The sequence below is a fragment of the Stomoxys calcitrans genome, chromosome 1, assembly GCF_963082655.1.
Source record: "Stomoxys calcitrans chromosome 1, idStoCalc2.1, whole genome shotgun sequence".
NCBI lineage: Eukaryota > Metazoa > Arthropoda > Insecta > Diptera > Muscidae > Stomoxys > Stomoxys calcitrans.
In genome coordinates, this window is record NC_081552.1 from 251,837,848 (window position 1) to 251,863,227 (window position 25,380).

The window sequence follows — 25,380 nt, forward strand, 5'->3', positions numbered from 1 at the left end:
AAATCAAAAAAAAACAAAAACAAACAATTTTTACACAAACAAAAACACAAAACAATGAATTATTAATGGTGTGCATTGACACATATTTGTATACTGTTTTTTTTTTCTTTTTTATTATAGTAAATTAAAAATTTGTTAACATAAGTTTTTTTGAAAATACAATTTTTATTTTAGATTTTTTTTGTATATGAACCAAGAAATATTAATCCTAATACTGTGTGGATTTTTTTTTTCAAAATTCTCTGAAAATTTAGGTTTTCCCAGCCGGACACTATTTACAATTGCTGTGTTTTATTTTAGTACCGAATAGACAAGCCATGGCATAATTACCAGGTAGAGTACCGTAAACAGCTGAGTATAGTTTTTTCTCGCGATGTGCACTATTGTCAACGAGTTTTGGTCGTGTGTGTGTATTATAGTTAAGAACCATATCACACACCAACAACGAAAAATGACGCGGACTAGTGACATACACAAAATCAAAGTTGGACTAATCACTGATTTTGACAGATGGTGCACTCAATATTTTGTTGTTGGGCAACTGGGACTACCTGTAAATGAATATGTCTTGAGACTAGCAGTGATGGGCGAAAATAAAACGCAAAAAAAGTTCCCGTGCAAGTCGGTTTGTTTGCCAGGTGGTAGAGATGGTAACGCCATTTGACAACCTGTCAAAACAATACGAGGTTAAAGTGTAAATAATTGTAAAATTTATAAATTAAATTTTGGAAAACATGTGTGGGCATAGAAGTCAAATAAAATTGTTAAAGATTTGTGCACGCAAATTTTTTGCCATTCACAATAGAGAATTTCTGTGGGTGGCCACACTAATTTGTGAAAAAACATATCATGGCAATCCTGACGACTGATGTTCTAAATGATTTTTGAGGTTAGGATTTTCATGCATTAGTATTTGACAGATCACGTGGGATTTCAGACATGGTGTCAAAGAGAAAGATGCTCAGTATGCTTTGACATTTCATCATGAATAGACTTACTAACGAGCAACGCTTGCAAATCATTGAATTTTATTACCAAAATCAGTGTTCGGTTCGAAATGTGTTAAAAAGTGTTTGGGTATGCAAACAAAAACATTTGATTGCTGTCAAATTCCGCTCATGGAACAATTAAAATTTTTCAGCGACTATTCCGGAAGCAGAATAGAATACCAACCCTATAGTGTACATCACGATTAATCGTTTCTTATTATCTGTAATCACATGATATCGATAGCTTACCAGAACAGCTTTGCACTGATATTCTATCCAGAACATCTGATTTGCACTACATAGGAATAATATAAAACTCAGTAAGTTTTGAGCCATGGTTTCTGGGCGGTGTTTGATTGTGCATTTCACATTTAATCGATTATTATTATTATTTGTTATCGCATGATATCGACAACTATCCAAAACATCTGATTTGCACTAGATAGGACTAAAGTAAAACACAACAACTGATTAACAAACAAAAAACAACTTCAAATATTAAACTTTTCTCTAAATGTAACGTTAGTTTTATAACGATCCATTTTTAAAATCCCCAAAAAGGATAGCGCAATTTCACAAATAATTACCCTTAAAAATTCCCACAGCAAATGTATTGCCTGATTTCTAAAACATGACATTAATTACCATTTGAGTTTGTCTTTAGAAATGAAAAAGCACACATTTTTCTATCTATACGATTTTTAACAAAAAAAAAATATTTTTTATTATAATTTGCTAATTGTATTTGTATTCCTCTATAGTTAAAAAAAGAGAAAAATTAAATAAAAATAATATGTTTAAATCACAACAACAATAGCAAACCAGCATAGAAATATATTACTATAAAAATCCAAAAATAACATACATACAGTATATAAAATCTAAATCATTCTGTGCTACAGTTCCAAAGTTTCTCAAAAGAGTCTGCTTTTATTTTATTAGATTTTAAATGTTTTTTTTTTCTCTAAAAAGATATTAAATAAAATTTAAACATGACATAATGGGCAGGTAGCGTACAGCAAACAGCTGATTGCAATTTGTCTCGCGAAGTGCACTATACGTCAACGAGATTTGGTTGTGTGTGTGTGCATTTTAGCTAAGAACAATAGCACACACAAACAACGAAAAATGGCGCGAACCAATAATAAACACAAAATCGGAGTTGTAATAATCGCTGATTTTGACAGATAGTTCACTCAATATTTTAATGTTGGACAACTGCTTTTACCTGTAAATTAATGTAATTTGAATTTAAATCAGTGATGGGTACACCGCCACTATTGAAAAGACCAAACTGTGTTTGTGTGATTATCATCAACTATTGGGTTGCCAAAAAGTAATTGCGGATTTTTCATATAGTCGGCGTTGACAAATTTTTTCACAGCTTGTGACTCTGTAATTGCATTCTTTCTTCTGTCAGTTATCAGCTGTTACTTTTAGATTGCTTTAGAAAAAAGTGTAAAAAAATATATTTGATTAAAGTTCATTCTAAGTTTTATTAAAAATGCATTTACTTTCTTTTAAAATATCCGCAATTACTTTTTGGGCAACCCAATAAATGAAATAGAGTCAGCCAAACGAGGTTGTGTGTTGTTGCCCATCTGTGATAGAGCAAATGATATTCATTTCTTATTATCGCATGATATCGATAATTAAGCAGTACAACTTTGCATTGATATACTATCCAGGCCATATGATTTGCACTGGATTGAAATAAAAGGGCTGTTCGCGTACTTTTCCAGTAAAAATTTCCAGAAGAGCAAGAGCTATTTTGCTCTCTTTAAAAAATTTGAAGCAGAAGAGCAAAAGCCATTTTACTCTCTTTAAAAAATTTGCAAGCAAAAATACTCGAACGACTTCCAGTGAAAATTTGCAGAACAACAGCTGATTTTTGTTTTGGTTGGTTTTTTTTTGCTTGCTTGGGAAAACTGTTGTTTTTAAATAACAAGTAAAAAGGCGTTAAGTTCGGCCGGGCCGAACTTTGAATATACCCACCACCTCGGGTATATATTTAAACCACCTTTCGTCAAAATCCGGTGAAAATTCATACCTTATGCCCCATAGCATCTATATCGAAATATGTTCTGATTTGTACCAAATACTTATAAGTACAAGTAATTGTTCAATTGTGTATAAAAAACATTGATCTTTTAAGTAGTTATACCTAGAAATAAACCGATCTGAACCATATACGACACGGATGTCGAAAAGCCTAACACAAATCACCATTTCAAATTTCAGTGAAATCGAATTATAAACGCGCCTTTTATGGGGCCAAGACTTAAAATTTATATGGCAGCTATATCCAAATATGGACCGATTTGGGCCAAGTTTTAAAGATATGTCGAAGAGCCTAACCCAACTCAATGTCCCAAATTTCGGCGAAAGCGGACAAAAAATTCGTAGCCCCAAAACCTTAAATCTAGAGATCGGTCTATATGGCAGCTATATCCAAATCTGGACCGATCTGAGCCAAATTGTAGAAGAATGTCGAGGGGCTTAACCTAACTCACTGTCCCAAATTTTTGCGACATCGAACAATAAATGCGCCTATTATGGGCCCAAAACCTTAAATCGAGAGATCGGTCAATATGGCAGCTTTATCCAAATTTAAACCGATCTGTGTCATTTTGCAAAAGTATGTCGAGGGGCTAAACCTAACTCACTGTTCCAAATTTTGGCGACATCGGACAATAAATGCGCCTATTATGGGCCCAAAACCTTAAATCGAGAGATCGGTCAATATGACAGCTTTATCCAAATTTAAACCGATCTGTGCCATTTTGCAAAAGTATGTCGAGGGGCTAAACCTAACTCACTGTTCCAAATTTTGGCGACATTTTATGGGCCCAAAACCTCAAATGGAGAGATCGGTCTATATGGCAGCTATATCCAAAACTGCACCGATCTGAGCCAAATTGAAGAAGGATGTCGAAGGTCCTTACACAACTCACTGTCCCAAATATTGGCACAATCGGACAATAAATGCGCCTTTTATGGGCCCAAAACCTCAAATCGAGAGAACGGCAATATCCAAATCTGGACCGATCTTGGCCAAATTAAAATGGAATGTGGGAGGGCCTTACGCAACTCACTGTCCCAAATTTCAGCAAAATCGTATAATAAATGCGGCTTTTATGAGCCTAAGACCCTAAATCGGTGGTGGGAATATAAAAAGTTACCTGCGCAAGGTGGTTGCTATGAAGTGGTAACGCCAGCTGCCAATATTTGTAAAATTTGCAAAACATGTGTGGGCATAGCAGTCACATAAAATTTATTACGATTTGTCCACCCAATTGTATAAATAATTGGTTTTAATTTCATTTTGCCATTCACAATAGAGGTATTTCCGCAAGTGGCCACACTTAATTGTGAAAAACATATGACAATAGATGTTCTACATAAGCCTGCACTGGTAATTTATCCACAACTTAGTTGTGCTGGATAGATGTCATTTTTAAACCATTTTGCATTGCACTGCACTGCAGGAATAAAGGTCTATACAGATTGAGCGCGTTGAGTTTTGGCTTTGAGCGACGCAAAAAATGCAACTCTGTACACAAATTCCCAAAAAGCAACGCGGAAAAGTTAAAAAGTTTTCAACTCTGACGTTCGAAGCGAGCGCCATTCTGTGTTGCCACACTTGAAGAAATGTTTTTGGTCGTCAAAGTTAAAAATTGTTTAACTTTTGCGAGTTGATTTTTTGACATTTGTTTGGAGAGTTGCATTTTTCAACCCGACACTCCTCAACGCGCTTATTCTGTTTAGGCCTTAAAGTAAATTAACGATCGTAAATCTTTTTTATTATCTATTATCGGATAATATCGATAACTTATTAGTACAACTTTGCACTGCAATTCTAATAAGACTAAAATAAAACACCACAATTATCTTCATTAGTTAAAATTCAATTCAGCTTATCTCAAACTTTTGGAACTGAGCACATAAAATCTAGGTTTTAGAAAAAAAAAACATGGAATTATAAAAAAATCTCCTTTATTATTCTCACAAAAACAACAAGAACTGTAAGCATAAATATCATTGAATAGACTCTTTACTATTTCTGTTACCTACCAAACCAAATGATCCTCAAGAACCAACACCATCACACGCAATGGTAAACAGTAGCCCTGTTTTATTTTAGTACTATACAATACAAATGCAAGCGTGATCACATCACATTTCGATAACTACCCAGTGCAAAAAACTCTGGAAATTTAATACAGTACAGTGCAGCTGACTTTGAATTGGATAGAGCTAAAATGAAGCGTAGCCAAAGCTACTGTTTACTCTCACCGAGGACTACATGTATTTATATCTTATTAATAAAAAAAGTAAAAAAGTCATATAAAAACAAAGTATTTGTTAACTACAATAATAACTTTAGTGCAAATTCTCTAAACCTATTAACAGCAACAACTACAACCGTAATTATTAATTAATAATTTATTTAAACAATTTCTTTGTGTATCGCATGTATTTAAAAGTAACTCATAATTTGATGAATGTCAGTAAAAGGAAACACAACCACAACAAAAAACCCTAATATAAATATTATACAGATATAAAAATAAAAATTTTTGGAAAAAAGTTAAAATAAAATTTTTGATTGTTTTATTTGGATATATGTACATATTTCTAGCATGTAAGTAATGAAATAAGGGCCCCGGTACCTGAGTTGTTAGAGAGTTTACCAGTGCGGAGGTAGTGGCTTCGATTTTCACCAGAGGCTTTGATCCAAGATATATTTATTTAAAGGTAGTGGCAGTTGCCCAACAACAATATATTGAGTGCACTATCTGTCATAATCTGTGATTAGTGCAATTCTGATTTTGTGTATGTAACGCGCCATTTTTCGATGTTTGTGTGTCTTATAGTTCTTAACTTTAATACACACACACACAACCAAAACTCGTTGACAGATATTGCACTTTGCGAGAAAAATTGTTACTCATCTGTTAACGGTACACTACCTGGTAATTATGTAATGAGTCAGTCGCTACAACTACTACGGACCCCCAGTCCCGTATACTTAAAGCAACCATTTCACCATTAACCCCTATAAAGAACATCAAAGCTATTTTATGACTATCAAAATTTGCAAAAATATTTTCATTAGATTTGACTCATAATCACTGTGCAACATTTCAACGTCGTCGTTATTTGCATTCGGCGCAGTACTATAATTGTTATTGTGGGCTATTGTGAATGTATTATTTAAACTTGAAAATCGATTACTAAGTTTTGTTGTCGAATCCACAGACGATTACGATTTTAAACACAAAAATCGGTTTGTAGACTCCTTATCTGTAGCTTGTAGGTACATACAGCCTAATTTTCATAAATTATTGCAAATTCATTCACTTTAGCCGGTATTTGTTAAAATTTGTGTAAAAAGAAACTATCGCAGCTACTGTAAATAAAATTATTGAAAAAAATATGTATGAAAATCGATCACAATCACGGGATGGTGGACGTGGCGGTCGTGGTGGTGATTCAAGCGGTGATGAGCCCCCAATGTCCCGTCTTTTTATTATCTGCAATAAGGCGCATACGGAAGAGGATTTCCGAGAGGCATTTTCTAAATTTGGAGAAATTGAGGATATATGGGTGGTAAAGGATAAACACAGTGGAGATAATAAAGGTATAACATACATAAAATATGCCAAGACTTCGGAGGCGGCCAAGGCCCAGGAAGAGATGAATGGCAAGACAATAGGTTCATTGGATCGCACACTCAAAGTGCTTGTGGCTGCAAAGTAAGTTGTCTATTTTTTTTGTTTGTTTTCCAAAGTTAATTTCTGCTTTTTATGATACTCAGTCGCAATCAGGGTTCCAGCAAATCGGACAACGAACACGAAAAGTATGTACGCCTCTTTATTGTTTGCCCCAAAACAGCCACCGAAGAAGAACTGCGTGAGGAGTTCAGCCAATGGGGCAATGTGGAAAATATTACTCTATTGCGTGAGAAACAATCGGGCAATCCCAAAGGTTTTGGTTACATACGCTATTCGAGTTTCTATGAGGCTGCTGTGGCCTTTGAAAGTTGCCCGGCCAAATACAAGGCTGTATTTGCAGAGCCCAAAGATTCTGGCCGCTCACTGAGGGATAGCAATGGCCGCGATGACAATTCCATGATGGGTGGTCGTGGAGGTGGTGGCAATAATTTCGGTGGTGGTTTTGGTGGCATGGGAGGTGGTTTCAACAACAGTGGAGGCAATGGTGGTGGTTTCAATAATTGGAATAATCTTTCAAGCAACAAGGAAATGGCCCAGTTTTTGCGTATGCAAAATGTACAAAACCCCACTCCATCCTGTTTGGAGGTAATTGTTAGCAATTGTGTGAATCAGGATCAACTATGGCGATTGTTTGACATTATCCCAGGATTGGATAACTGTAAAATTACGAGGGAATGTAAGTAATTGTTTTTTTTATAATATTTTAAATATACAGGACATTCGTCCAGCTATAGACAGTTAAGGTAAAATGCTGGTATTCTATGCGAATAATTTTTTGTTAAATGTGTTATGCCGTTGTCTTCCCACACAGGCGGCAACCTAAGCTCCGATATGTGTGGTGGTCATATGTAGTTATCACGGGAAGCTCAGCTAAGAGCTACCGGACGCTTCCACAGGTTGCGGATAGTGGGATGCTTCATATACGGAGTAGCTGCAACTGCAGTCGCGTACAATCAGCGGTATCGAGTGGAGGGTCTCAGTGAAAGACCTGACGGCACCTTGTTTCCTTGAGGACCTTGTTTCTACTTTTGACTTTATCTCAAATTGCTGTGGCGAATTTGTGAGGAGAATTTGTAAGAGCTATCAAATGTGACACCAAGTATTTTGAGACACTTGATGGTCGGAATTTTCACTCCGTCCAACATCACTTTCAGCTCCCTACGCACCTCATGCATGTATGTAGTGAACAATGAGACTGCAGATTTTGTGGCAGATATTTTCAAATTTCTTGCAGCGAAATATGAGGCAAGTTCATTGAGGTAAATGTTAAACCTATTGCAGATGTCATCAATAGGTGGGCGGGGGGCCTGATGCCATGATCGTACATTCGTCCGCATATGATACGATCTCTATGCCGTCTGAAGGGGGTGGAATGGAGCATAGGTAGAAGTAAAACAGTGCCGGAAATATCACCCCTCCTTGGGGAACTCCCTGTTTCGCTCCACGGTGCTTCGACTTCTTATCCCTAAATTCCACAAATGACTGGCTACCATACAGACAATTCGCGACCCGGCGTTTCAGGCCTGGCTGGAGGGATGTGTTGGAGATGTCCTCAAATAATTTGGCATGGCTGAATGCCTTCGATAGGTCCAGTGCCACGAGGATCGTCCTATCACATGGCCTGGGCTGATTGAAGCCAGGGCAAATGTGTGCAGTGATTGCATGCAAAGCTGTTGTTATGCTCTGCAGTCTTCGAAATCCATGTTGATGCTCAGCGAATGGAAATTCTCCGAGGCTGGGGAGGAGTAATGCCTCAAGCGTCTTTGCTACTGGTGAGAGAAGGAAGATCGGTCTATACGACTCCCCCAATCTATGGTTCCTTCCAGGCTTCAGTAGCGGGATCACTCTGCCCATTTTCCAGACATCGGAAACTATTTATAAGAGTGTTCAAAGACAGGTTGAGGACAGTAGTAAGGTACTCAACTCTAGGGGAATCCAGATTCTGCAACATCAATGTAGATATTCCGTCGGGGCCCAACGCCTTGGATGATTTGGTGCCACGGATGGCATTCCTAACTTCGTCCATGGAAAATTGTGATGGCTGTTCATCGGCTCGCAGATCATGAATACGGCGAATGGCTTTCCTAGCCCTGTCTTTCTTGCTATGCACAATAAATTGACGGTTGAACAGCCTGGCGCATCTCTTCGAATCAGTCACGGTTATTTCACCAAAAGTGACTGAGGTCGAGAGTGTCTTAACAGTGGACCACAGCTTGCCTAACCGGTGCCTAATTTACATTGCTCCAAGTGTTCCAGACACAACCAATGCCTAAGCTACATTGCTCCAAGTGTTCCAGCCGCAAACTCCGCTTATGTTCGTTGACAACCCTGTTTATTTCCAGATTCCGCTCGCTGATTCTGGCATTAATGGGGTCCATACAACGAATCCCATCACGCTCGTCTGCGAGTACCACTGCCTGCGCCGGGAAATTGGGCCGCACTTGAGGTATTCGACTGGCTGGTAAAAAGCGAGAATTTCCTCTAGGCCTCTAGCACCCCCGAGGGTGGTGGCAGTTAACTGAAGCGGCGATTGGTATACTCTCTGAAGCCAGCCCAATCGGCCTTCTTCTAATAGATAAACGTCCGGCGCTCAGAGGTTATGGTCGATCGATGGTGAGAATTAAGTGGTGGTGGTCTGACCCCAAAGAGATGAAAACTTGCCAGGATACGTCACGCAGGAGATCAGAGGGGATGCAATGGAAATGTATGGCGAGCTGCTGCACCTACTCGTAATCCTAATGGGGGCATGCTCATTCACCGCGCAAAACGTGGAGCTTTCAATCTGCTCTGCCAAAATTGTGCCACGCTGGTCATTACCTAGGGGAGAATGTCCTTAATTTTTGTCATGTTTTTTAAGAAATTTTGTTAGATATTCTTTAGAAAAATTTTCAACATTTGTTTTTGCTGTCGACTTGAGCAAGAAAATTGATCTGCTTCGAGCTAGAAGGAGTTCTACAAAAGTTTTTATAAAAATTGTTGTAAAAATGTTGGTTGTTAAACTTTATATTTCTTTCTTCTTCCAGGTGGTCCCCGTACAAATGAAGCCATTGTTGTCTATGACAGTCCAGAGGCAGCAATCTATGCCAAGTAATTGAAAATCGTCTCATCAATGATGATTTATTCCTCTAACACCATTACTATTTTGCAGAGATAAATTGCATGGCTTGGAATATCCCGCTGGTGAAAGGATAATCGTTAAGGTCTCTGGCATGAGTTCCTCACGCATTGATACTTCCTTCATAGAAAGTAAGCCATAGCCATAAGCTAACCCAAAACCATACTAAAGCCCCCTTTTCATTTATAGAACGCACAAAAATGGATTCCATATGTAGTGTTCCTTTGCCGCCAATGGAACCTTTGGCTCCCAAGGATGCCCAAGTAGCACAACGTTTATTTATAGTATTAGCAGCGGTAAGCCTTGCCTTTATGATGCAACGAAAATAGTTCTCCACAGTTCATTTGCTTTATCTAATACAGAATGTGCCCATTTCTATACTCAAAAATGTGTTCTCCTGTTGGCGTGGTTTCATGGATGTGTATTTCTTGCCCAATAAGAACTGTGGCTATGTCAAATACGCGGATAAAAATTCTGCTCAAAGTGCTATGCAAACTTTACATGGTGCGGAAATATGTGGCACCAGAATAAAGGTAGGGTTGGCAAACAAGATTTCAAAAAAAAAAAATCAATTTTCCTACAAAGGTTATATTATGTCTATTGTTTAATCTTCAGGTTTTGGAAGCTGAGGAACGTGAGCACAACAACGATGACACTGATGGCAATCGCAAACGCATGCGCCGCAATTAAAACAAACACTTGGTAAGTGTATGAATTGGGTTAACACTTTATTCTATTCCCAAATATTTCTTGCCAAATTGATGGGGTAAGTAAATCCTTATAAAAAAGGAAAGGAACATAAGTGTGTATGTAGGCTGTCTCATCCCATATAAATACAAAATCTCTTTTTCACAGACTTGGACTTTTCGCTTGCCACATTTTTTTGGGGGGGGCCATAACGAAATGCCTATCCCCCCACTCATTATTTCTTATACCATTGCAGAGATTTATTTATGTACTTCTCTATGTGCCTACTACTACTACATTCTTCTCGTCCAGTTGCCAAACATCATACAAGATATTTTTATTTTCTATTTTCACAGACATCACGGACTACTGAACAGTATATGAGTATGGACATAAACAGAGACACATACTTAACTTTAAGGACGTTTATGAATTTTTGAACTGACACCTACCTACTACTGGCAACAGAATTATAACGGAACGGAACGGAAGCAAGGACCTATATTATTCCATATAGATAATATACATATAAATGTTATGAGAACCTATTCTCTAATCTCACTCCCCCCCACCCCCCACACTCATTTATATACACAGACACCTAACTACAGTAAGATGAAGCGACAATTACAATTCTTATTAAGTATGACTAGACTCTTCTTCTAAACGTCTCCTCCACCACCACCACCAACAACAAACAAAACAGCACCTTTTTTTGAAGTATTTGAAAAATACTAAAACAAAGTATATATATTTTTAAAAAAACAATCGATATTTAAACGCCATTTGGTGCAATAATACTTGAAATGCTCTATTAAGTACATATTTATATTTTATGTTTTACAAAATATAATCACAAAACTATGTGGACAATCGGTGAAATATGATTTTTTCAGGAGAACCAAGATAACTACGGATCTCAGTATTAAGCGAGACCTGGAAACGAAAAAACAAAACATAAATAAATACCTATAACAAAAATTAGTAAAATTTTATGATTTGATCCAAGAGCGTACCAAAGGTAAGTGAAGGATGTAGAAAAGGTTTGAAAAGTGGACTTATCATATGTTGCCGCCATATATTAGAGCTGGCAAACTATCGATATTCGCAAAATTCTAGATAATGCTACCCAATCATCGAAACGTGTCCACCAGTGGGGTGACATGTGTCCTGCCTTGGCTAAGGAACTGGCAATTTCTTTTCTTCAAGACTCAATTATCAATCTCTCCTTTGGATGTTGTATTCGCTTGGTCATTAAGCTCGACGTGAAAGACAATGAAACGAAAATTCAATATTTTTAATAATAAATATCGATAGTAGCGATACTATACCATCATCGAAAATGAGTAAAAATCAAGAGATCGATTTATATAAAAGCTACTAGCTGATCCGGGCCCGCTCCGCAGAGCCTGCTCCCAAATATATATTATCCTTTGAATATATATTTGAGTTACCCAAAAAGTAATTGTCGGAAATATAGTAGTTATATAGTCGGGGTTGAGAAATTTTTTCAACGGCTTGTGACTCTGTAATTGCATTCTTTCTTCTGTCAGTTATCAGCTGTTACTTTTAGCTTGCCTTAAAAAAAATTTGCGCGAAATTTTGTTTACATTTATTTGTTTGGTGTCAATTTTAATATGGAAACCACATGTATTGAAAGAAATTCATTTCACAAACCTAATCAACGCAATGAATTCGATCCGTTTTTAAAACGAATCATAACTGGAGATGAAAAATGGATTGTTTACAACAACGTTAGTCGAAAACGATCATGGTCCAAGCATGGTGAACCAGCTCAAACCACTTCAAAGGCTGATATCCACCAAAAGAAGGTTATGCTGTCTGTTTGGTGGGATTGGAAGGGTGTGGTATATTTTGAGCTGCTTCCAAGGAACCTAACGATTCAATCCCATAGCAGCCGGTTGTACGTACCGGATTGACCCGATGGACTTCTTCATCGGCAAGGGCTGCCGCCTCAGTGTATAACTCACTGCTACAACAACAACAATGACAACCAAACGATTAATTCGGATGTTTACTGTCAACAATTGGACAAATTGAATACAGCCATCAAGGAGAAGCGACCAGAATTGGTCAATCGTAAAGGTGTCATATTCCACTAGGACAACGCTAGACCGCACACATCTTTGGTCACTCGCCAAAAACTGAGTGAGCTTGGCTGGGAACTTTTGATGCATCCACCATATAGCCCTGACCTTGCACCATCAGACTACCATTTATTTCGATCTTTGCAGAACTCCTTAAATGGTAAAACTTTCGGCAATGATGAGGCTATAAAATCGCACTTGGTTCAGTTTTTTGCAGAAAAAGGCCAGAAGTTCTATGAGCGTAGAATACTAAATTTTCGAACAAAATGGCAATTATATACTTGATTAAAGTTCATTCTAAGTTTTATTAAAAATGCATTTACTTTCTTTTAAAAAATCCGCAATTACTTTTTGGGCAACCCAATAGTTACAGTATACCAATATAAATACCTTTATCTGAATACCATATGATCTTTATTGGTCTAGGAATTCGTTCGAAGAGTTTTAGTTTGGATGTTAGATGTACTCCATTCTTAAAATCCGATTAATGTCCGATTTTGGTTTGTTTTTGGGGGTGAGGTACTCCCCCAGGCACTTAGCTCTGAAAAAAAACAGTAAGGAAGGGCAAAAGTCTGGCGGTGCCGACTGTATAATACCCTACACCTACCCTATAGGCACAACTTTGGAGCTATATCCAATTCTGAACCATTTTTGATGAACCTCGGCGAGCAAAAATATGTTCAAACTGTAATAACTACGGTTGACAACATTGACAACATTATTGCAAATTACCCAAAACCTGCGAACATATATATGGGAGCTATAACTAATACTAAACCGATTTCCATGAAATTCTCTAGTAATATCGAGAGACATTAGAAAATCCTTTCTGCCAAATTTCGAGAGAATCGGTTAACAAATGACCATTTTATTGCAGTATTAATGCAAATCGGACAAACATATATATGGGAGCTATAACCAAATCTGAACCGATTTCTATGAAATTCACTTGTAATGTCGAAAGTCATTAGAAAATCCTTCCTGCCAAATTTCGAGAGAATTGTGTAACAAATGACCATTTTATTGCTGTTTTACTGCAAACCGTAGAACATATATATGGGAGCTATATCCAAATCTGAACCGATTTTTTCCAATTTCAATAGGCTTCGTCTCTAGGCCGTAAAACTCGCCCATACCAAATTTGAAGACGATCGGATGAAAATTGTAGTTTGTACACAAATTAACATGAACAGACAGACGGACATAGCTATATCGAATCAGAAAGTGATCCTGAGTCGATCGGTATACTTATCAATGGGTCTATCTCTCTTCCTTTTGGGTGTTACAAACTAATTCACTAAGTTATAATACCCTGTACCACAGTAATGGTGTAGGGTATAAATATGAGCATCATGCTCCACTATCAAATACTGTTGTTGGTGTTTTGAGAATGTGGGAGACCCCCAGAAAATTGATCCCGAAAGTGGGTATCAATTTCGTGTTCTACTCCCTAATACCTTTAATTTGAGCCCCATATTGACATGGTCGGAAAATATGTATGATTTAGGGGGCGGTGTGCTCCGCCGAAAACTTAGCTCTGAAAAAAAGCAGCATCGTGCTCTGCTTCCAAATATCATTTATTTGAACCCCATAATGTCATTGACCTCAAAATTGGATATCAAATTCGTTTTCTAATCTCAAATGCCTTTCACTTTAACCCCTTATTGGGATATGGGTTCTGAAAACCATGGTGAGCAAATGCGTACTATTTGGGGGTTGCTATGGGGGTGGGACCAACTTAGACAGTTGGTCCAGTTGGTTGAAATCACACTCGTGGTCTACTCCCAAATAACTTTCTTATGAGCCCCATATTAGGAGGCCATCGTAGCGTAGAGGTTAGCTTGTCCGCCTATGATGCTGAACGCCTGGGTTCAAATCCTGGTGATACCATCAGAAAAAATTTTCAACGGTTGTTTTCCCCTCCTAATGCTGGCAACATTTGTGAAGTACTATGCCATGCAAAACTTCTCTCCAAATAGGTGTCGCTCTGCGGCTCGCCGTTCGGACTCGGCTATAAAAAAGGAGGCCCCTTACATTGAGCTTAAACTTGAATCGGACTGCACTCATTGATATGTGAGAAGTTTGCCCCAGTTCCTTAGTGGAATGTTCATTGGCAAAATTTGCATTTGCATGAGCTCCATATTTCCATAGTCGGCAAACATATTCGGTTTGGGGGGTGGGGCTGCCACTCAGTGCCTTGGCCCTGAAAATGTATCTCAGATAAGTGTTATACTTTAAAAAAACCTCTTATTTGAGCCCCATATTGCAATGTTCGCAAATACGTCCTACTTGGGTGGTATTATGGGGGTGGGGAGGCCACACAGACACTTTTCCCGAATATTGATATCAAAGTCGTATTTTACTCCCAAAGACCTATCATTTGAGATCCATATTGCTATTGTCTTAAATGTTGTCCTCTTTGGGGGGTGTTTTTGAGGAGGGGCGGTCCCCCAAACACTTGGTCCCACATTTGGATATCACATTCGTATTCGGCATATACACTCGCCAATACCTTTCATTTGAGCTCCATATTGCCATGGTCGGTAAATATGTCCGATTTAGGTGCCTTTTGTGGGTTTGGGTCGTCCCCCTAACACTAAGTCCGACAATTGGATATCAGATATGTTTTCTTATTCTAAATATCTTTCATTTGAGTCCCATATTGTCGTAATTGGCAGATTTTAGGTTGGGGCGGTCCCCCTAGGTACCCCATCCAAAATTTGGATACCAAATTTTTATTTTTAGGGTACTATAAGAGAGCACACAAAATTTCGCTTAAATCGCACCATCGATCACCGAGATCTAGCGTTTCTGAAAATTTGGGTAAGGGGGAGGGTCCGCCCACCCTTCCGAAAACAAAGAATATAACACCAAATTTAATAAAGTCAGTTGGAAGTCATGAGAGGAATAATTTTACAAAATTTAAACCCATCGGATGAATATAGCGCCCTCTATAGGCGGAATGTGTCTCATACGATAAACTCAGTGTCGGATCGAAAAATTGCAAAAAATTTCGCCGATAATATCGATAGGAAAAAGATCAATCGATGTTCAGACAAAAAATAAAATATAGATAGTGCCATCGATATTTGCCAGCTCTACCATATATCCCGGCACGGGATAGCTGTGAGCACCACACAAGCTGAAACACTGAGGTCCTGTGTGGTGTTCATGGCTGTCATGAGAGCTTAGCTGCAAGATACCAGGCGCGTCCACAGGTTGCGGATAGTTGAATGCTTCATACGCAGTAGCTGCAACGGCTGTCTTGGACAATCAGCGGTATCGGAGCGGAGAGTCTCAGTGAGAGGCCGGGCGGCACCGGCCCTTGCACAAATACCGAGTGCCTATGATGCTCGATATGACATGACGAGTTATTGGCGCCTTTAAATAACCAATGGCCACCCTGTTGCGGCGGCTATCGTTCCTTTGGACCGAAACGAGCTTACTCACCTACAGGAGCTTGACGAAGATCACCACTTCCACATGAGAATGTGGTTACAACACCAACAACCTGTCTTTGAACTCACTAATGGTACCCGATGTCTGGAAGATGGACAGAGTGATGCCGCTACTAAAGCCTGAAAAGGATCCGAACATGGGAAGTCGTACACAGAAAAAAAAAATAAAAATCGGTTAAAAAGTAAAATTTTTATGGGCTTCAGACCATTAATCGGGAGATCGGTCTACATGGCAGCTATATCTAAATATAGCCCGATCTGAACCATATTTAGGTCAGATATTGGGAGGCTTAAAATAGCCCACTGATACAAATTTCAGCAAAATCGGATAATAAATAAAGCTTCTATGGGCTTCAGACCCTTTATCGGCAGATCGGTCTATATAGCAGCTATAACCAATTATGGTCAGATTTGGCCCGTTCAAAAAACTTAACCAGCGTATATCAAAAAGACGTATCTGTGCCAAATTTCAGCTCAATATCTCAATTTTTGAAGGCTGTAGAGTGATTACAACAGTCGGACGGACAGACGGATAGACACACAGATAGAAAAATTTGTCGAAATTGCATTTTAATAGGAAATTTTGTTTGTTTGGGCTTTTTCTACCAAATTTTGTTAGGATTTACTTTTACAATTAAGGGTTTGAACGGATGGGCAGCCCGTTTCAAATTTGGTAGATTTTTATACCCAGTACCATGGTAAAGCGGGCAATGGAAATATCTTTTAACGACCCTACTAAATATATGCCTTGATTGTCGTAAAGTTCTAAAAGTATGTTTACATTGGCCTTGAAATCCGGATTCATGGCCTTTACGAGATCTAGGTCCTAAATCCTGTTTTCTTGCAGGTTTCACCATACAAAAATAAATCCCATTTTTGCAAGATCTATTTTTAAATCCTAAATAATATCATGGCTCAATAATCGATAAAATTGCCTAAATATGCAACTCTTTCCGCAGGTACACTTGTGTTGTGTAAAAAAATGTAAATGGGCCATATCGGTCCATGTTTTGATATAGCTGCCATAAAAACCGATCTTGGATCTTGACTTCTTGAGCCACTAGAGGGCGCAATTCCTATGCGATTTGGCTGAAGTTTTGCATGAGGTGTTTTATTATGACTTCCAACAACTGTGGTAAAAATGGTTAAAGTCAGATCATAATCTGATATAGCTGCCCTATAAACCGATCTGGGGTCTTGACTTCGTGAGCCACTAGAGGGCACAATTCTTATCCGATTTGGCTGAATTTTTGCATGAGGTGTTTTATTATGACTTCCAACAACTGTGCTGATAATGGTTGAAATCGGTCCATAACCTGATAAAGGTGCCATATAAACCGGTCTGGGGTCTTAACTTCTTAAGCGTCTAGAGGGCGCAATTCTTATCCGATTTGGCTGAAGTTTTGCATGAGGTGTTTTGTTATGACTTCCAACAACTATGCTGAGTATGGCTGAAATCGGTCCATAACCTGATATAGCCGTCATATAAACCGATCTTGGATCTTGACTGCGTGATCCACTAGAGGGCGCAATTCTTATCCGATTTGGCTGAAGTTTTGCATGAGGTGTTTTATTACAACTTCCAACAACTGTGCTGATTATGGTTGAAATCGGTTCATAACCTTATATAGCTATCATATAAACCTATCTGGGGTCTTGACTTCTTGAGCGTCTAGAGGGCGCAATTCCTATGCGATTTGGCTGAAAATTTGCACGACGTATTAAGTTATGACTTCCAACAACTATGCTGAGTATGGTTGAAATCGGTACATAACCTGATATAGCTATCATATAAACCTATCTGGGGTCTTGACTTCTTGAGCGTCTAGAGGGCGCAATTCTTATCCGATTTTGCTAAAATTTTGCACGACGTGTTTTATTATGACTTCCAACAACTGTGCTGATTATGGTTAAAATCGGTTCATAAGCTGATATAGCTGTCATATAAACCGATCTTGGATCTTGACTTCTTGAGCCACTAGAGGGCGCAATTCTTATCCGATGTGGATGCAATTTTTTCGAATTTTGACTTTCAAGTAAAATTAATCAAAATTTTATTTTTGCAGAAAAATTTGTTTTTCAAACCATGACGTATTCTGATTTTCTGAGAATTATCCGTGCCATCAATTTTTTTTTGACCCTAGTAACTCCCTAAACAAAGAAAAAGAAAACAAGAGGCAGTTTATGTTATAAAGAAATTAATAAGGGGACAATTTATACAATTCATTTATTTAGATTTCTGCAATAGACATAAATTTGTTGGGGCAATATTGTTGTATAAACTTGTCAAATATTACGCGCTTAAAGCGTATTGCTTTTTTTTTTGTTGGATAATTGGTTATGGATTAAACGGCGGAATGGCTATTGGGTATTTATTGCATTGGGATATTAGGTTGCAGGGTAAATGTGAGCATATTGGCTGTACAAATTGTTATTGGGGGGGGTTTTATCGCAGAAAGGGAGAGAGAGAGAGAGAAAAAAATCAACTGTGCAATAGACAGAATATTTTCTTTAACATTAGAAAGATTTAACAATAAACACAATAAATCAATGTAAATAAGTCATTTTTTGGGGAAGGTGGGCCAAAAGTTGGCCATGCATGCATGTACAATGTGTGTATGTGTGTGTGTGTTTGTTTTTGAATATCCATCCTGCAAAAACAAGCAAGACTGTCTTAATTAACGCTAGTCGTCTCCGAATGCGGAGTGTTTATCTCTTGGTGGCGTTGTAACAGACTCAGGCACTGATGAAGGCATTGTGTACTGGCGGTGGATATTGCTTTCATTAACAAAAGATCAGGATCTGTTGGTGAAAAGGTCTCACATTCGATATTTTCAATGGCACGCGCCAAGGATGCATTGCTGAAAGGAAAAAGAGAAAAGAAATTAGAAGTAATGAAATCAATAACGAAAAGCTATAATCAGATATAAAAGATTCTGATACCCCTACAAAACACTAAAGACTGTGAGATCTACCAAATGCTGCGTATCGTTGCTCATAATCGAAGTATTCTAGATTTTTATACCCACCACCGAGGTATGGGGGTATATTCATTTTCTCATTCAGTTTGCAATACATCGAAATATGCATTTCCGACCCTATAAAGAATATATAATCTTGATCGGCGTAAAAATCTAAGACGATCTAGCCATGTCCATCTGTCTGTTGAAATCACGCTACAGTCTTTAAAAATAGAAATATGGAGCTGAAACTTTGCACAGATTACATTTTTTTGTCCCTAAGTAGATTAAGTTCGAAGATGGGCTATATCGGACTATATCTTGATATAGCCCCCATGTAGACCGATCTGCCGACTGAGGGTCTTAGGCCCATAAAAGCCACATTTATCATCCGACTTTGCTGAAATTTGGGACAGTGAGTTGTGTTAAGCCCTTCGATATGATTCTTCAATTTGGCCCAGATCGGTCCAGATTTGAATAAAGCTGCCATATGGACCGATCTCTCAATTTAAGGTTTTGGGCCCATAAAAGGCGCATTCATTGTCCGATATCGCCGAAATTTGGGACAGTGAGTTAAGTAAAGCCCCTCGACATACGTTTGCAACATGGAACAGATCGATCCGCATTTGGATATAGCTGTCATATAGACCGATCTCTCGATTTAAGGTTTTGAGCCCATAAAAGGCGCATTTATTGTCCAATGTCGCCAACATTTGGGACAGTGAGTTGTGTTAGGACCTTCAACACCCTTCTTAAATTTGGCCCAAATCGGTCTAGATTTGAATATAGCTGACATATAGACCGATTTCTCAATTTTAGGTTTTGGTCCCATAAAAGGCGCATTTATTGTCCGATGTCGCCGAAATTTGGGACAGTGAATTGTGTTAGGATCTTCTTCAATTTGGCCCAGATCGGTCCAGATTTGAATATAGCTGCCATATAGACCGATTTCTCAATTTTAGCTTTTGATCCCATAAAAGGCGCATTTATTGTCCGATGTCGCCGAAATTTGGGACACGAAATTGTGTTAGGACCTTCGACATCCTTCTTCAATTTGACCCAGATCGGTCTAGATTTGAATATAGCTGCCATATAGATCGATCTCTCGATTTAAGGTTTTGGGGCCATAAAAGGCGCATTTATTGTCAGATTTCGACGAAATTTGGACAGTGAGTTGTGTTAGGCTATTCGACAGCCCTCTTCAATTTGGCCCAGATCGGTTCAGATTTGGATATAGCTGCCATATAGACTGATATCACGATTTTAAGTCTTGTCCCCATAAAAGGCGCATTTATAATCCGATTTCACTGAAATTTGGCACAGTGACTTATGTTAGGCTTTTCGACATCCCTGTCGTATATGGTTCAGATTGGTGTATTTTTAGATATAGCTAAAAAAAGATCAAAATTTTGTTATACACAATTGAACAATGACTTGTGCTTATTAGTATTTGGTCCAAATCGGAACATATTTCGATATAGCTGCTATGGAACATAAGGTATGCATTTTTAACCGGATTTACAGGTGGTTTACATATATACCCGAGGTGGTGGGCCGGCCGAACTTAGCGCCTTTTTACTTTACTTCATTATATTGATATTCAAATTCTAAATTTCCGTGTAACTTCATAAGCAATTGATGCAATTCCCCAAACAAGTTGTATTTGTTTTTGTATTTGTGAGCATGATTTAGATTTTCTCTTTTAATACACTTTAAATGGATGATGATTAGGTGTTGACTCACTTTTGATAACACTATACAACAACCCACCCAGCTAGCGTAAGCCTTGTGTTAAAACAAAAAGTTGTTCCATATGTAGCCAGATACTAAACGATAATAAAAAACTATGTTGTTGTTGTTGTTGTAGTGTTATACACTGAGGTGCCAGCCCTTGACGATGAAGAACTCCATCGGGTCAATCCGGTACGTACAACCGGCTGCCATGGAATTGGTGGTAGTAACTATAAATTTTGCTCTTCATAAAAATTTTTATGAAATATTTCTCAACTCACCATTGTTCAGTCAAGTATAGAGCCTGCCTGGCAGATGCCATAGCATCTGAGGCAGCCAATAATTCTCGCGGTGGCAGAGGTGTTGAGTTACTTATATCCATGGCCTTGGTATGACTTTCCACCACAGCCCTTAGGCCATCAACCCATTCTTGGCGAGCTCGGGCATCAGCAGCTCGGAGTTTTATTGTATCACCGGAAGCACATCCAATGGAGAATGTACGAGAATCTTCGTCACTTGGACACACCACAGCGCCTGCCAAATGAACCTGGCCTCGAGGAGAACTGCTTAAGACATGGGCTGGAGGGGGGACATCATCGCCTGCCGAAGTACTGTCCGACAGATAATAGCTTAATATGCCGCTTTGGGGATCCACAGCAAACCAGCGGTACTGCCAACCTGTAAAAAAATAGAGAAAATGAAACAAACAAAAAAAAACTATAAACCATTCATATCCAAAGTACTATATACCTTTCATCACATTGGTGTATTTGCATAACAGCCCATTAAGCTGATGGCGTACTCCTTGATTTAGCACCTTATTTAGATTTGTTTCCATTGTTGCTCTAACACCACCGCTGCTATCGTTGAAATAGGTTCTCTCTGTGGTGGCGTTTAGATCGTGATATGCTGTTGAATCTGGTGGTACTCTTCGATTATCCTCGAATAATACGTACGGATGCGAGCTGCTGTTTCTACTCCCGGCCGTACTGTTACTTTTTGATTGTCCTAAATGTAAATCCGTGTTGGTAGATGATGCTGCAGTGTTCTCCGACTGTGTTGTTGCTTTTTGTTCAACTGGAATTTGAGATTTTAATCGCGATTTGTTCTTACGATGCTGTAATGTTGCTTTGATTTTACGAAGAATTTTTGCAAATTTAACTCAACAACTCCAAATGGAAAATGTTAAATCATGTATATCCACCGCTGTGGCAGCCCAACGAAGTATTTGGATTTATGTTCCACTTTTTTGGTATTCTTTTCCCACGTAAGAAGGAGCTGCTGTCCTGCTTCGAATGCACTAGGTGGATTGTATGCAAACTTCCTGCTTTAAAAGGTCAACAAAAGAACGACAAATAAAACAAAGGTAGTAATTTAGCCAAAATTGGTGTCCTGTGCTATCACCGTTGTACGCTTGAAAAACAAATGCTTTTATGCTAGTAAAAAAACTAAAAACGACGAATTGAAGCTTGAATAGCGTCTTCAAATATAATTATTATCTCTAATTTAATTTTTGACATTTCCCGACAGCAAGAGAAAAAATCTAATCAGCTGTTCCCTCGATTTTTAAGATAATCGATTATTTGTGATTGATTGATCGATGTTTCCATCCAATAGTCGAGGCTGACTTTTAGGGGGTAGAAACATCGAATAATAAATACCATTCTACAATTGCAGACTATCATTGCGGTGTTTTATTCATGGTACAATTAAGAGGTTGGGTCATTGGCACAACAACATAACGATACGCCCAAATAAACTACCTTGAATGGCAAATGCCGTAAATTGAAATGTCAACTTATCTTTTTCAAATGTGTTCTATATTTGTATTTTAATCATTAGTGTAATATTGTTGTTTATTATGTCAATAGTGTGTAATGTTTTGTTGCATATATGTGGAAAATCGGATCAAATCACAGTTGTGTTATCAAGCCTTTCACACTTAGATTTACTACAAAATCAAAACAAAAATAAAAAATGTACTCAGCTGTTCGCATGACTTTACCTTATAAGTACATCCTGTGTCTTATTCAAGATAAATCGATACAGGTAAGTGCAGTTGGTAGAAAAAAATTTTAATCAGCTGTTTGCTGTATGATACCTCAATTCAATTTTTTTAAATTGAATTTTATATTCTCGTAGCCACATTTTCATGTAGAGTTGGCGATCCTCGTCAAGCTCCAGTAGGTGTGCAAACTCGTTCCGGTCCAAGGACTGATCGCAACGGGGACAGGGTGGCCATTGGATATTCAAAGGCGTCAATAATTCGCCTTGTCATATCGGACTTCATTGGCATTTATTCCGCGATAGTTTTTTTTTATTTCTTTGGTTTCACATCCAACAAGATTTAAAACCTTATAATTACAAAATGTGGTTTCCCTTCAGTGCGTGGGGAAAAAAAAATACGTTTACACTGCTCCGGATTTAAGGCTCTCGTCAGCTGATTTTATAAAGGGAAAACAGATGATCGAACCATTAAATCGGGATTTAAAGAGCAGTGTAAACGGGGTTTTCGATTTACTGCAAAATCAAAACAAATATAATGTTTTATATGACCTCACCTTATAAGTGCAACATGTTCCAAGTTAAGGGAACATTAAGTTTAGTTTTAATTACATTCGTAAATAGAGATTCATCAACAATAATTAATCAAAAAGAAAAATAGGAAAAACCAAAACGTTTACACTACGAATGTCAATGCATTTGTCAAGAAAGAGCCATTAAAACAGGTTTCAATTATTATTTGTCGCTTTTGAAGCCCTTTTTTGGTGTAAAGCTTAGTAATAACATTGAATTTTAGACCAAACAACTGTCAAAATGCATTATAAAAATATGGTGACAAATGAGTTCTATGAGCAAAAATAGTAATGACATTTCTCTGCGTCAGTACTAAATTCGCTTAAGTTAATTGCAAATATAATGAAACGCTCACGAACTCAGCCACATGCAACTCTGCCTAAATGTATTGGGTTGCCCAAAAAGTAATTGCGGATTTTTTAAAGAAAGTTAATGCATTTTTAATAAAACTTAGAATGAACTTTAATCAAATATACTATTTTTACACGTTTTTCTAAAGCAAGCTAAAAGTAACAGCTGATAACTGACAGAAGAGAGAATGCAATTACAGAGTCACAAGCTGTGAAAAAGTTTGTCAACGCCGACTATATGAAAAATCCGCAATTACTTTTTGGGCAACCCAATAGTTGCTTTTATTGTGAGTGGTTGTGTGACATTTGTTTGTGTTATGACGTAAACGTGCCTTAAAAAATGAAACAATCTTGGCAGCTTATACCTAAAAAAACGTTTACACAATCATTTAAACCTGTTTTAAGTCTCAATCATCGGTTTTCACTTTATATATTACAATTACTTTTTATTTTATGTCTGAATTTTGTAATTCAAAAAAGCCCTTTTACATTGCTCTTTAAATCCGGATTTATTGGCTCGATAATCTGTTTTCCCTTTATAAAATCAGCTGACGAGATCCTTAAATCCGGATTTAATGAGCAGTGTAAACAGGGTTTAAAATTACGATAAGTACTACTCTCAATCAGGATTCACTAATAGAAGGTTAGGTCACATGCAAAACACAAAGTGGATAGGCCCCATAAACATCATTAAGGATGTCAAATCTGACGATTGAAAATGTCATCATATAGGAGAAAACGTAAACAAAGAATGAATGTAAAAAGAGAACAAGTTGACATCCTCAATGCCAAGTACTGCCAAATATTAAAAAAAAAGTATATCGGCTGATCGCTTGGCTTAACCTTATTCAGTGAATCCTGACTCTCAATCATGAAACTTCTCAAATCAATTATTTGAAATATAAAATTTGTAACTTATGACTGGTACTATGTTCGTTTTTCACCATTGAGAATCCGTGATAATGTAATAAATCTATTAAAATTTTACTATAGGTAATGAGGAAATGTCCTACTTAATGAATTCAGCAAGTTGTTTTCCTTTAAAATCTAGTATCTAAAGAAAGTAAAAGTAATTATAAGAAAAATCAGCTGAATTGAGTTATAAATCCGGATTTAAAGAGCAGTGTACCAGCACGTTTACCTTGACATTTAAATTGGCTGGATTTAACTAAATCCAAAAACCAATCATGTCCTTTTACAATGCGTTTGGGGTATTTTAAGTGACATTCATAAGCGAACATGCATATACATGTACGTGCATATAACACACATTCATACACATATCTTAACAGCAGTTGCTTTCAAATAACGGAAAGCCCATAAATCCGTATTTAGTGGCCAATGTGAACGTACATTAAAGCATCTGATCCAAGAAGCTTAAAATCATACATTTCCCCAAACGTTCATTCTAAAGTTCGTGAATAGTCCTATTATAACATTCCTGCCAATTTCTCTCTTGTATGTATCTCTCTTTTGAAGAATAGAGGCGAAGCAATCAACGGCGTGTCAGCAAGAAATCGCTGCCAAATACATAAGCACTGTGACACTTTGTGTTTAAACCTAATCAAAGAGTCGGAAGTCGGCGATTTTATGACTTTTTTATGCTGGGTCTAAGAAAAACTAACAAAACCCCCAACTATCACACTTCCTAGGTTGTGGCGGAGATT

General features: G+C 37.8%; 2 protein-coding genes across 3 annotated transcripts; one reads left to right on the plus strand and one right to left on the minus strand.

Moving 5' to 3' along the window:
• Positions 1-6,277: 6,277 nt before the first annotated feature.
• On the plus strand, positions 6,278-11,513 carry LOC106090786 (RNA-binding protein 45). 2 transcript variants are annotated; one of them, XR_001221896.2, is made up of 8 exons: positions 6,278-6,748; positions 6,811-7,403; positions 9,751-9,814; positions 9,876-9,973; positions 10,032-10,138; positions 10,205-10,375; positions 10,458-10,608; positions 10,698-11,513. XR_001221896.2 is itself a non-coding variant. In XM_013257087.2 (8 exons), the coding sequence occupies exons 1-7, from the start codon at positions 6,429-6,431 to the stop codon at positions 10,530-10,532; spliced, it is 1,428 nt and encodes a 475-aa protein (XP_013112541.2). In that variant the 5' UTR covers positions 6,279-6,428; the 3' UTR covers positions 10,533-10,544; positions 10,886-11,513. The 2 variants fall into 2 exon arrangements, 1 of the variants encoding a protein (XP_013112541.2); XM_013257087.2 differs by having other exon boundaries at positions 6,279-6,748; positions 10,458-10,544; positions 10,886-11,513.
• Positions 11,514-18,276: 6,763 nt separating this feature from the next.
• On the minus strand, positions 18,277-22,330 carry LOC106090778 (oxysterol-binding protein-related protein 11). The gene is made up of 3 exons (XM_013257073.2): positions 21,537-22,330; positions 21,068-21,464; positions 18,277-18,956 (listed from the first exon to the last, which is right to left on the minus strand). The coding sequence occupies exons 1-3, from the start codon at positions 21,622-21,624 to the stop codon at positions 18,770-18,772; spliced, it is 672 nt and encodes a 223-aa protein (XP_013112527.1). The 5' UTR covers positions 21,625-22,330; the 3' UTR covers positions 18,277-18,769.
• Positions 22,331-25,380: the final 3,050 nt, after the last annotated feature.

What these genes read in the sequence shown, in the direction of transcription:
- LOC106090778 (XM_013257073.2), bottom strand. Translation starts at nt 21,624, where the DNA reads ATGGAAACAAATCTAAATAAGGTGCTAAATCAAGGAGTACGCCATCAG. An exon ending in ATACACCAATGTGATGAAAG is followed by an intron (nt 21,465 to 21,536) that starts GTATATAGTACT and finishes ATTTTTTTACAG; the next exon opens with GTTGGCAGTACCGCTGGTTT. An exon ending in CTATACTTGACTGAACAATG is followed by an intron (nt 18,957 to 21,067) that starts GTGAGTTGAGAA and finishes TTTTCCTTTCAG; the next exon opens with CAATGCATCCTTGGCGCGTG.
- LOC106090786 (XM_013257087.2), top strand. Translation starts at nt 6,429, where the DNA reads ATGTATGAAAATCGATCACAATCACGGGATGGTGGACGTGGCGGTCGT. An exon ending in AAAGTGCTTGTGGCTGCAAA is followed by an intron (nt 6,749 to 6,810) that starts GTAAGTTGTCTA and finishes TATGATACTCAG; the next exon opens with TCGCAATCAGGGTTCCAGCA. An exon ending in TATTTATAGTATTAGCAGCG is followed by an intron (nt 10,139 to 10,204) that starts GTAAGCCTTGCC and finishes TATCTAATACAG; the next exon opens with AATGTGCCCATTTCTATACT.